Below are 12071 nucleotides of genomic sequence, written 5' to 3'. Positions count from 1 at the left end.
AAGTGATCTTATTGGTCTCCTTAAGGCGGGACTGCTGCTGATTGGTCGGTGGATCGCATATACAGGGTGCTCCCCAATTCAACCGAGAAACTTCTCCGACATATTCGAGAGACTACTCTGAAAAAAAGTGTCGTAAACAAAAGACTGATTCAGCTCGCCTACCGAGATATGGATTAAAATATTAATGCACCTATTGCTATGCCTACTACATTTGATCTATCTTCTTTAAAATCGTTGGATACGCTTCCACAATATCAACAGCATATTTAAATGTAAACCCATGGCATACAATATTTTTTCTTTGCATTTGTTAACATTTTAAACATGCCGGCAAAGCTTATCTGTTTACATCGCAGAACATCCTATATTTGTTGTTTTCAAATGATTTCATAATGAATTATGTTGGGAAAAACGTGTTCGTTTGGTTATTCGTCAATGTTTTAAGGAAGAACAATGTTCTTTATATTATTCTTACTTCTTTTCCAAACCGATTCAATGAAATATTTATTAATTAATAATCAAACTTGCTTTTTATACAGATTGTGATAATGACTGCTACCTCCGATGTTTATCAATGATTCCTGAGGTTGTTGCACCATTGTTTAATCGTATTGTATTCAATCATGAATGCAATAAATGTGAACTGGTTGCATTCGGTGGAGGGAGAGTCATTGGTACACCACTTTTATGTAAACACATCGAAAAAAAGAAGATTCTATGGTAAATAAAATCGTTGATCACACAATCCACGAATTTACCTATTTGATTTTATTTCTGTATTTACATTTTTTTACAATGTTATAGGTATACTTGAAAGACCACCTCTACCATCTTCGATCGAGGAAGTTACTTATAAAATTTTTATGGTTGGTAGATCAGGAGTAGGAAAAACTTCTGTTGTAGCACGTCTAGCTGGTATACAAGAATCCAATAGTTATATAGAAACAAATGGCATAAAGAAGACAAATATATTTTGGCCAGTTAAGATATGGGACAAAGTTGTATTATTCAAACTACAATTTTGGGATACCTCCGAAACAAGCATTAAAAAATATAATCATATATTGCCTGTAGGTAGGATATATTGAAATTGTACAGGAGCAAAAATCACAATCATTTATTTTTCTAGGCCTGCAAGGATAAAGTCGATGCAATATGTTCTGTATTTTGTTTCGATGATGCCACAGGATTTAATGATGTTCCTTATTTGATGAATACAATGGCTGCTATAAAAGAAAAGCCTGCTAATATTATAATAGGAACTAAGTAATTTAATATTTCCATATTTATTGGCACAAACATTTTACGTGATTTTGTAGATTTAAATTATTTTAATTTAATTTGAAACATTTCTAGATTTAAACCTTGGTCAAGTTCTACAATAGAAGATGCAAGAATCAAAGAGTTCGAAGACAAATGGAAAGTTAAAGTTATTAGACTTGATATTAATAAATTGTCTACTAGATCTGAAATATTTGATTGTTCTTATCAATTAAATGCTATATGTAGTATACTTTGGAATAGGGACAAAGAATTTATATCTAAGCAAATGGGACAGAATTAAGTAGTCTGTAATTGTATGTTCATTTTTATATTTTTATACGATTACTAATACAGATATAATTTTAGCTATGTATTACCACCTTATTTATACGTTTTATAACCATTTCATTTCATTGGATTAAACTTTACATGCAAGCACAAATGATTTTTGCGATTCTGGCGATAAGACGCCATGTAAACAACAGCATGTATCTTTTGCCAGAGAGGTCATGGGAGTGCTCACGCTCGGGGTTTCGGCGTTCCCACTTTTGTGACACCGCCTTCACATCAGGACAGGGAGGACATAGCTAATCTTGTGTACTACCTTCATATCTATCATATGTTCCTAATACAAAACTGATTCCGAAGCTATTAGGAGCCGCATGAAATACTGTATCAAAGTAGGTAGCTGCGTCACAGACGAGGTACATGAGTAGACCAATAACCCAATGTATTTTGTCTCACGTCCGCGGGGCTGTATGTAGAGCCCCCTCACCATTTTTGTGTCACATCCTGCCGTATCGGTCGGAACTAATATCACAGACGAGATGTAGGAATAGGCGAGTTCAGTCATCTCATCTTATGCTGTTTCCTGTCGCACGACGTGAAATACCTGGAAATACCGAGTAATCATAAGGGGGTCGGTAGAGTTTGAAATCCATATACGTATGCATGGGTCAAAACCTTTTCAAACTATCGCTTCAATATTGCAATGAGCAGTTTAGAAGTGGTCAATTGTGTTTCCTAAAAGTCCAATCTATGTCTGTATAGAGCCCAAATTGCGAATTTCTACCTCATCGTGGAGTAATTTGTAATATTCGGCAGAAAATTCGAATTCTAAAGCAAGTATGACGTCACAAGATGGCTGCCGCTGAGAGATTCTCTTAATTTCGAGAGATTTAGTGTTCGTATCGAAAAAAAGGCTCTATACAGACGTAGCAAAGACATGTACAAACACGGTGGTATGCATTTTTAATTGATTACTTACTTATTTAAGACGTAAAATGTATAGAAAAAAGGCACAATTTTGCTGTTCCGCTTACTAGCGCCACGGTCTTTCCGCGGCAAACACTGTACGTTGCGATATAATTGGATATAATACGGTCGATAATGCAGATCGATAGCACAGGTTCACGTATGTACGATATGTATGCTGCCAAATATTGTAAATTACTCCACGATGAGGTAGAAATTCAAAATTTGGGCTCTGTACAGACATGGATTGAACCTTTGGGAAAGACAATTGACCATTTATAAACTGCTCGTTGCAACATTGAAGCGGCAATTTGAAAAGGTTTCTGACCCTTGCACTTGTCGCTACGCATCTCGTAACGTCAGGCTTGCATGGTCACGAAAGCAATTTTAATCAAGTAATAACTTTCAATCGCAAAATTATCCTCCAAAGTGTACACATTTGACACAATAGGAAGAAACAAGCATTACAGTTCGCAGTATTTGACTGAAGAAAACAGAACTGAAAATATGATTTAACAATGTTAAGGTTTGAACATAACAAGGTCATGGTTTGAACAAAATGACATCGCAACTCAAATGAACAATATTCGTAATTTTGAAAAATTGTCCTATGGCCGGCTTTCGGTCATTCTCGCACACCCTGCGCAGTTGCGTGCGATGATTTCCGTACATTATTCCTTTCGTTATTTCCTAACTCGTGGGGATCTGGACATTGTCAGCCAGGCCTGTCCTGCTCAGGTACAGGTGTTTCCATATTTTATGGAAACCCAGCCTTTTCTGCGCCAATTTGATTTTCCCCGTCGAAGGACCTGAAATGAGAGAGCACTTGAGAGTGCCATAAACCTCCCCCCCCCCCGTACCAGGACGAGAGAACTGTCCTGAGACCATGCTACAGGACTGTTTTTTTTTGCACCATTGTCGTCGTAAACGAACGTTTTGAAGACATTACACAGCAAACTGTGTAACTCGTCGTAGTTACACAATAAACGCTACGCCTTTTCCGATATATCACAGAATTTTGTCCCTTTTTGTTTTGTTGTAAAGTGTGTTTGAAAATCAGACATAAAAATATAAAAATATTTAAAAGATCCAATTGTTCATATTTTATTACTTGCTTGTTTCAAATATGACATCACGGCTTTCCTCTGTGCGCTTGGCGCGTTTAGTCTTGGACGAAACGTAGAAATGCTCGTTTGTCTTCGTCATGTCGTCCGCGATATATTGTATTAGATGCATTAGCTGAACAAACATGAACGAGGAAGTCCTTCTCGTTCAGCGAACGTACTACGGACCAGATTTTCTACGGGGGGGGGGGGCGATAATTTGTTGGTTTCGTCTATGGTGCGTGTTGAGCGCGCCGGTGTCGGATGACAATATGATACCTTTATTCGAAGATCTATTCGAATAAAGTCTGATTATTTACTATTTATTTATAGAATAGAAAAATATCCGTTATATTCCAGTAACTAACTAGAATTAAATATGTTGTAGTCCATGTGACAGTAGAAGAGGTTTAGCAATAATTTCTTTTTTGCAGCTTGAGAACTATTTTTAGAAATTACAGGCTAAATTATTTTTCTCACTTTATAAAGTAATGAAGAAAGGGTGATCCGTTTTTTAACACGTCTATTTAAAATCAACAATTTTTAAGATATCGAGATGTAACATCACACAATCGTAATAGTAACTAGTTCGAAATCCGGAAAATCACAGCAAATTTATAAAATTTTACATATATTTATTATATAAATAATAATATATAATAATAGTAAATAATCCTGTTGTTCAATCGATTGAAAATATAAATACATAGTGATAAAATATAATAAAATTTAAAAAAAAATGCGTTAGTAGGCAGCATTTGAACGAACGCTTGGCACGCTACCGTCGCGCCACACCAATTTTTGTAGTCTAGAAAAAATACGGCATGACATAGAGGATATATATATATATACAGGGTGGCCCACATAACTCTGAACATCTCAATATCTCGAAAACTATGCCATCGATTTTAAAGTTCTTAGCCTTAAATTGCATGGAACTGAAGGGCCTTTCTGACTACATAAACGTGAAGTGGCCTCCCTTCCCCTTTAACGGGGGAGGGGAGGTACCTTTGTAATTTTAAATGGAACCCCCTATAAAATGTTACATATTTAGATTCTACCGGAAAAAAACAAGCCAATTTTGTCTGAAACATTTTTTTGTCAGATACTTCCATGATGAGATATAACAGTTTGAAGTTTCGAGTTGTAGGTACTTGAAGCGTTCGGAAATAGCGTTATGGAATTATACGCGCTTGAGTCCTTTGCTTATTCGTCAAGAAATAAAATGTACTTTAAATTAAATGTTCAAAATGTCCACCACGGGCTTGTAAACATTTATTTACTCGAAACATCAGTATTCTTTGTTTCATATCCTCTTTTGTCGTCGGTGGTTCAAACATAACTTTGTCCTTTACATATCCCCATAAGAAAAAATCTAATGGTGTTAGATCGGGGGATCGAGGAGGCCATTGACGAGGTCCCCCACGACTTATCCATTTGTTCCCAAATTTTTCGTTCAAAAATTGCCTGGCGATGATTGCAAAATGTGGAGGAGCGCCGTCTTGTTGGAACCACATTTCTCTTCTAACGTACAGTGGCACATCTTCCAAAAGCGCAGGCAAATGATTTTTTAAGAAATCACAATAACTTGCAGATGTTACAGTTTCTTGAAAAAATAAGGTCCAATCACAAAATCTCCTGTTAGGCCACACCAAACATTTAAAGACCATCGATGGTGAAAGGGAACACATCGCATCCAATTTGGGTTTTCCACGGCCCAATAATGCAGATTATGTCTATTTACATGCCCTGAATTCATAAAAGTGGCCTCATCGGAAAAAAGTATTTTGCACAAAAAGTCGTTTTCCACAACACCCTGCAGCCACTCACAAAATCTTACGCGGTGATCGTAATCTGCTATCGAATTCTCTTGTGATAAAACCATGTGATATGGATGATACTTTTACCGTTTCAAAATTCGTTGAATTGATGAACGACTAATATGTAATGTTTGTGCAAGTGTACGTTGACTAATGTGAGGATTTAATGTAATTGCAGCAAGAATACTGGCACTATTATTTTCATTAGTGACAGCTTTACTAAGCCGCTTTTCTAAATTATGAAATGTTTCTAAATTATGAAGCGCGTATAATTCCATAACGCTATTTCCGAACGCTTCAAGTACCTACAACTCGAAACTTCAAACTGTTATATCTCATCATGGAAGTATCTGACAAAAAAATGTTTCAGACAAAATTGGCTTGTTTTTTTCCGGTAGAATCTAAATATGTAACATTTTATAGGGGGTTCCATTTAAAATTACAAAGGTACCTCCCCTCCCCCGTTAAAGGGGAAGGGAGGCCACTTCACGTTTATGTAGTCAGAAAGGCCCTTCAGTTCCATGCAATTTACGACTAAGAACTTTAAAATCGATGGCATAGTTTTCGAGATATTGAGCTGTTCAGAGTTATGTGGGCCACCCTGTATATCTCGTCGGTGGACCGGTTCTGTTCCAGGAAAGACTGACCGGTTCTGTGCCACGCTAAGGCTGAGCAGATGTCAGCACTATATCGGGAACGCCGAAAACCCGGGCGTGAGCACTCTCATTCCTCTCTGCTTATAACTCGTCTGTGACTATACATACGTTACTGTTTCGGGGGCGCATGCGCGAGAAAACGGCCGATATCTCATCACTGTATTCCATAGCCAACAGTTGTTACCAGCTGTTACTTAGTCCTTCCTGGTACTTCCTTCTCATGTCTCGAAGCCCGACGAATGTATATTCTAATTATGATATTGAAACGACCAAAATGAATTGGTTAATCTATCTATCAACATTTGATTAAAACGTTTTATATGGGACACAAAAGGATTATAAAATTTCACGACAAATGAATCTTGTACTTATGCGCATGTTGACTTGTTTTTCCATAAATGTATGTATCACGATAATGGTGGTATTATTTGGAAACGCATGCGCACTGAAAATTCGTTTCGAAAAAAAAAACGCGACAGTTTCGCCTCTGTGAAAGTTTTATGCGTTTACTATGTACTATATGTATATGTATACATATGACGTATACGTATTCAGGCGAGTCACAGCAGGGTGTGGTTTGGGTTTGAGTCACTCGCAAGCGCAAGCAAATCAAATCGGAAGTTTATATACATAGCTATTGAGCGCCATGCCGAGCTGTGTTGAGTTGTGGTGAGTGTGGTGAACCGTGCGTCGAGTGGTAACACCGCAAATGCAAAATTCTGAGTGGGGCGGTTTGTATGTATACTGGTATACATAAGTGTATGTATCTGTATGTACGATTTGTGTAGATATATACTTGTATGCTACACTCCAATGTTTGTCAATGATTCATTTCGTTTCTGATTTAGTTAGTGAATCGTGATCAATTGTGATTGCTGTTCTTCGATTGTGGTTCGAATGTGTAATATCGTAGGCGTGAAAGAGGGCTACAATAGAGCCCGAAAGTCAACGTAAAGGAATTTCGAAATTCTCGAGATAAGGGACTTATCAGTCAGCCATTCCGGTCCTGACACGATTGACTACTAAAGCATTTTTTATAGCACCGTTTTTTGAATATTTTACATTCGAAGAAAAACGTTCCAGGGATCATTTTGCGTAAGACACTACGTTTTTCTGACTTACCAGGTGAGTTTAAAGAATTTTTCAATAGTATCAGTTCCATCCTGTCACAAGCAGGTGATAGGAAGTTTTACTTCACAGAAATGTACTTACACTGTCCAACCGAGAACAACTACTCCTGATAAACATTTAGTGTTTATCATGCGACGTTACATGCTGTTACATAATGGGTACTCCAAATTTTATGTTTTAGGAAAATGTCGAACAATGGTAGTAGTTTGGAGCAACAAATCGCAAACTTACAAATTAATCATGGAGATGGCATTAAAATTACAAAGCCTGGCAAAAAGATAGGGCCAGCCGTACCACCGAAACCAAAAAAATCACAGTCTCAGGTCAGTGTTTCATAAAAGTATTAGAAGGTTAATTAATTGTTTTGTAGTTTGTAATGTTCTATGCTTGTTTCTCATGTCTGTTCCATTATCATTGGAACATGTTTATGGTAAAAATTGATTTGGTTCTGGACTACTTGGAGATCAATTTCAGATGGAACACATCCATATACATATTATTTGGTTTTAGGTAACGCAAAGTTACACCGTAAAGGCAGGAACTGCGTCGTCGTATAGTACAGTATTGAATGATGTCACGACAAACGAAAAGCCATCGAATTTCTATGCAAACTCTCCTACTCCGTATGTGCCTATAAATATAGAGAAGAACGATTTTTCGGTGTCGTCGACCACAAACGGAAAAGACACGTCTAAACTTTATCAGAACAACGATAATTTCTACGCGCGACAAACCAACGAAAAATTTGAACCGAAATATGGATACGACGAGAAAAACTTCTATTCTAACGTTGGAAATCTACCAGCTCCTCAAGTCCCTGCCGAGGATCATTCGAGATCGGCGAGAAACGTCGTGTACAGTAACATAGATCCTCCAGTGAGCATGCAAAATAAAACTGGAAGCAAGACTGAGAACGACATAATTTACAGCAATATTCAATGGAATTCGAAACCGGAAAACACATATTGTAATATTTCTCCTGCTCACGGTAATCAGACTAATCAATCAGAATCAGAATCTTGAAGATAATTGTATAGAACGACTCGCTGTTCGCTTCGTTTGTCTCGCTCGAGAAGATTCGGTAGAAAAATGAATGAATTCAATGAATTTCATTTACAGATGATTTACCACCTCCACCGGAATTATCGGAGTACGTTCCTTGTGTTCCAAGTAGCTCTTTTCCTCCACCGCCGGAAGAATTGCCGCCACCGCCGAGTCCTGTTTCGTCGAGTTACAGCGAATTGAGACGCGCCACTTATCAAACCGATTTCCCTTCGGACAATTATCCGAACGATATTTATGGGACAAGCTCGCAGTCCAGCTCGACGTACGAGTCTATATACGAACCGATTAATCCGAGGCCACCGTCTCAGTTATCTTGTAATTACTCCATGTATTCCGGCTATGGGTCCGCTACGTCGACCCAGCCGCAAGGGAAAGTTTCACCGGTCAAAGAAGTATGCTTTTTGATTTTTTGATGCAAGATTACCTTTCTTCTGTGGTCTTCGATCGAATAAAGGCATTGGCTATTCGCATCTTACACCGTTGTTGCGTTTCAGGTGGACGATTTGATGGACTTATTGGTCCACGGAGTGGAAGACAACGACGAAGACGACGACATATATGGAATATGTGCGCAATGCGGTCACAAAGTCGAAGGCAAAGGATGTTCCGCGATGCACAAGGTTTTCCATATCGATTGTTTTTGTTGTTACGTTTGTAAAGTGAACTTACGGGATAAACCGTTCTTCTCATTGGAGAGCAAGCCTTACTGCGAGAAAGATTATTTGAACACTTTGGAGAAATGCTGCGTTTGCGCCAGTCCGATATTCGATAGAATATTAAGAGCCACAGGAAAACCTTATCATCCGTCTTGCTTCACGTGTGTGGTTTGCGGTCAGAGTTTGGACAGTATACCGTTCACGGTGGACGCTACCAATCAAATTCACTGCATAGAATGCTTTCACAAGTACAGAATATTTTCATATTTTTCATTGAAAAGCACAGAGATTATAATCGTAGCGGTAGCGCGTGTCCAAAACAAATCTCACTTACCATTTATATTACAGGAAATTCGCGCCGCGTTGTTGCGTATGCAAGCTACCAATAATGCCGGAACCAGGCCAGGATGAAACAGTACGGGTCGTGGCCCTGGATCGTAGCTTTCATATTCAGTGTTACAAGTGCGAAGATTGCGGTTTGGTTCTATCTTCCGACTCCGAGGGACGCGGCTGTTATCCTTTGGATGATCACGTACTATGTAAAAGTTGTAACGCGACCCGCGTCCAAGCATTAACGTCACACATGACGACAGAATTGTGAATCGTTCTTCAATCTGTAAACGCGCCAATAACTGCCAAGATTATTCGAACTATATAATATTACGATCGGTTGTTAAGCTCTTTTAGTTGCAGTTCCAACGATTTTTCAACCTTAGGAATAACTATTATACATATAGTACTGTCGAATATATCGAGAACAACTAAAGACTCGATAACTTTTTTATTATTGTTTATTATTACGTATTACGAAGAGATGTGTACCTTTTGCCGGAGATATCTTTTCGAGACGAGTGTGATGATTAATAGTTACGATAACGAATAATGTGATCCTAGGAAACATAGCATACGCGGTTAGAACAAAGTATTCGATGTCTAGTGCGAGAGAGAGAGAGAGAGAGAGAGAGAGAGAGAGAGAGAGAGAGAGAACTGTGTTGAATTTTATGGGAGATTGTATTCACGAAAATGGCACGCGAATGTGACACGAGAGGTAGAGATTGTGCCATTTATATATCCGTTTTCATTTACCTATATTCTGGTATATCGAACCTGTTAGGTATTTAGAGATTTCCGCTTTATGGTAAATCGTGCAAGAAGACAATGTATCGGTGCAAATACCTTAAACCTTATCGTTCGTTTCACGATAAGTAAAAAGACTAAGCAATTGCACGATAATAAAAAGTGTAATTGTTAAGACTCATTGCTGAGGCGATATCGAATCAATAAAGTATTCAATTCGTTTAACAGAGAAACAATATGGTTTTAATCTCACAGTTGTTTACTATTCCTTTTTTCGCCTCGTGTTTCGATACAGCATAAAACGTTGGAAGACGGATCAGAACGAGAAAGGTAAAGTGACAAATACCGTATGTGTATTGGAGCATAATATATTTTATATCTTTACGAGATTTTATTATCGTTATTATTATTATTATTATTATTATCATTATCATTGCTATAACATGTATGTATGTGTATATATATATATATATATATGTATGTATGTATATATATATATATATATATATATATATATATATATATATATATATATACATACACACACACGTATGTATGTATGTATATATATTTGCAGGAGAGATTCACACTCATTTTTACTCTATTTACTCTTTGCTATGTCATTTTCCATCTATATAATGTTCATGCACAGATGATTTTATTTTCTTTTAAATATATGTATTCTTTTATACGTAGTATATTTGCTTTTATTATCGTTGAGTACTTGGATAGTTTCTTGTACGTACAACCTACATGTCATTTTGTGTATAATTTATGTTTTTTTCTTTTCAATACATCAATTTTAGTGTTCTCGAAGGTATGCCTTTCCAGATTGTCGAGCATCGTTCGTCCATCTTGGTCGAAACGAAACGAAAATAATACGAACATTCTCTGGTTATCTGATCGCTGTTACTACGGTTCTCCTCCTGTTTAGGCCATTGTTGTCGCGTCTTACTCGACAGAGTACCACTTAGATGCAAGACACAAGCAAACACTTTAGATTTCCAAGAGAAATTAACGAATTAACGAGGAACGAGCTAGACGATACTCTCGGAATATCGAGAAATCGAACAAAACTTCCCACATGTAACGCGAACGATACACAATCATAAAAAAGCAAACCTTTCGCACCATGTACAGTGTACAATATACATCAATTATATTCCTATTTTCAACTACGCTTACCCACTAATATCTATCTTAGACTCCTTTTCTTTTGTATTATAATATACTTTGCGAAGTATATATTATATTATATTATATTATATTATATTATATTATGTTATATTATATTATTTTATATTATATTATATTTTATACCGCATCAGCACCATTCTACGTTGAATTTAGTACATGGATAATAAACGTAATCGTGATCTTGAGATCGTACCTAACACGCGCTTGTCTAGAATTCGTTCGAGCCAGTACCAAACTAAACATAGAATCGCGCAATTTCTTTTCGCATAGATGTATATTATATATTATGTATATATTTATGTATTTACCTTATACATGTATATGCGCGGGCGCGCATGTGTATATGTATTATATTATATTTATTATATGTAAGTATTGTTTTTCGTATGGTATGCGTGTTTAAAAAATGCGTGCGTACGCGGTGTACGAAAAAACCTAGAATCGATACACCGACACGTCACACGAATGATTTATTCACGCAACCTATCTTCTTTTCGTGGTTTTTTGTTGTTGTTGTTGTTGTTGCTTGAACAACTTGCACGCAATAATCACAGCCACCTATCCAGATTCGCACTCGCACACACTCACGTTCAAATACGCGTTTTTCTACGATTCTTGTCGCTGTCGCATTCGCATTCCATACACGCGCATACCCGTACTCGCTACACTTTGCTCTCTTCTATTCTCCAACATTTTCCCGTCTGTTTATCTATCCGTTAATAATATGTATATATGCATGTATGTAAGTATATATGTATATTGCTGAGATATATCTTTCGTGTATCATACATAGAAATAGGTGCCGAAACGAGCTGCTTTTTCTTCCCATCATTTTTCCGTTCAACTTCT

General features: G+C 37.2%; 2 protein-coding genes across 4 annotated transcripts; both read left to right on the top strand.

Annotated features, from left to right (window-relative positions):
• The first annotated feature begins 78 nt into the window (after positions 1–78).
• Positions 79–1630, top strand: LOC143365887 (ciliogenesis and planar polarity effector 2). Of its 2 annotated transcripts, XM_076806474.1 has the most exons (5): positions 79–272; positions 540–720; positions 805–1070; positions 1130–1266; positions 1357–1630. In XM_076806474.1, exons 2-5 carry the CDS (start codon positions 624–626, stop codon positions 1562–1564), a joined length of 708 nt encoding a protein of 235 aa, XP_076662589.1. In that variant the 5' UTR covers positions 79–272; positions 540–623; the 3' UTR covers positions 1565–1630. The 2 variants fall into 2 exon arrangements, with proteins under 2 accessions (XP_076662589.1, XP_076662580.1); XM_076806465.1 differs by lacking the exon at positions 79–272 and having other exon boundaries at positions 352–720.
• A 4910-nt stretch (positions 1631–6540) lies between these two features.
• On the top strand, positions 6541–10274 carry Zyx (lipoma-preferred partner zyxin). Of its 2 annotated transcripts, XM_076806451.1 has the most exons (7): positions 6545–6855; positions 6945–7221; positions 7409–7550; positions 7738–8215; positions 8347–8684; positions 8787–9196; positions 9297–10274. In XM_076806451.1, the coding sequence occupies exons 3-7, from the start codon at positions 7413–7415 to the stop codon at positions 9547–9549; spliced, it is 1617 nt and encodes a 538-aa protein (XP_076662566.1). In that variant the 5' UTR covers positions 6545–6855; positions 6945–7221; positions 7409–7412; the 3' UTR covers positions 9550–10274. The 2 variants fall into 2 exon arrangements, with proteins under 2 accessions (XP_076662569.1, XP_076662566.1); XM_076806454.1 differs by having other exon boundaries at positions 6541–7221; positions 7762–8215.
• The last annotated feature ends 1797 nt before the right edge of the window (positions 10275–12071 follow it).

This window comes from Halictus rubicundus, chromosome 1 (assembly GCF_050948215.1).
Source record: "Halictus rubicundus isolate RS-2024b chromosome 1, iyHalRubi1_principal, whole genome shotgun sequence".
NCBI lineage: Eukaryota > Metazoa > Arthropoda > Insecta > Hymenoptera > Halictidae > Halictus > Halictus rubicundus.
Note: the sequence above shows the minus strand (reverse complement) of the source record. Positions and strands in the feature narration are given on the sequence as shown.

Excerpts from the sequence above, each read along its gene's own strand:
- LOC143365887 (XM_076806474.1), top strand. The coding sequence starts at position 624 with ATGAATGCAATAAATGTGAACTGGTTGCATTCGGTGGAGGGAGAGTCA. Across the intron at positions 1,071-1,129 it reads AATATAATCATATATTGCCT|GCCTGCAAGGATAAAGTCGA; the intron begins GTAGGTAGGATA and ends TTATTTTTCTAG. Across the intron at positions 1,267-1,356 it reads AATATTATAATAGGAACTAA|ATTTAAACCTTGGTCAAGTT; the intron begins GTAATTTAATAT and ends AAACATTTCTAG.
- Zyx (XM_076806451.1), top strand. The coding sequence starts at position 7,413 with ATGTCGAACAATGGTAGTAGTTTGGAGCAACAAATCGCAAACTTACAA. Across the intron at positions 8,216-8,346 it reads TAATATTTCTCCTGCTCACG|ATGATTTACCACCTCCACCG; the intron begins GTAATCAGACTA and ends TTTCATTTACAG. Across the intron at positions 8,685-8,786 it reads AAGTTTCACCGGTCAAAGAA|GTGGACGATTTGATGGACTT; the intron begins GTATGCTTTTTG and ends GTTGCGTTTCAG.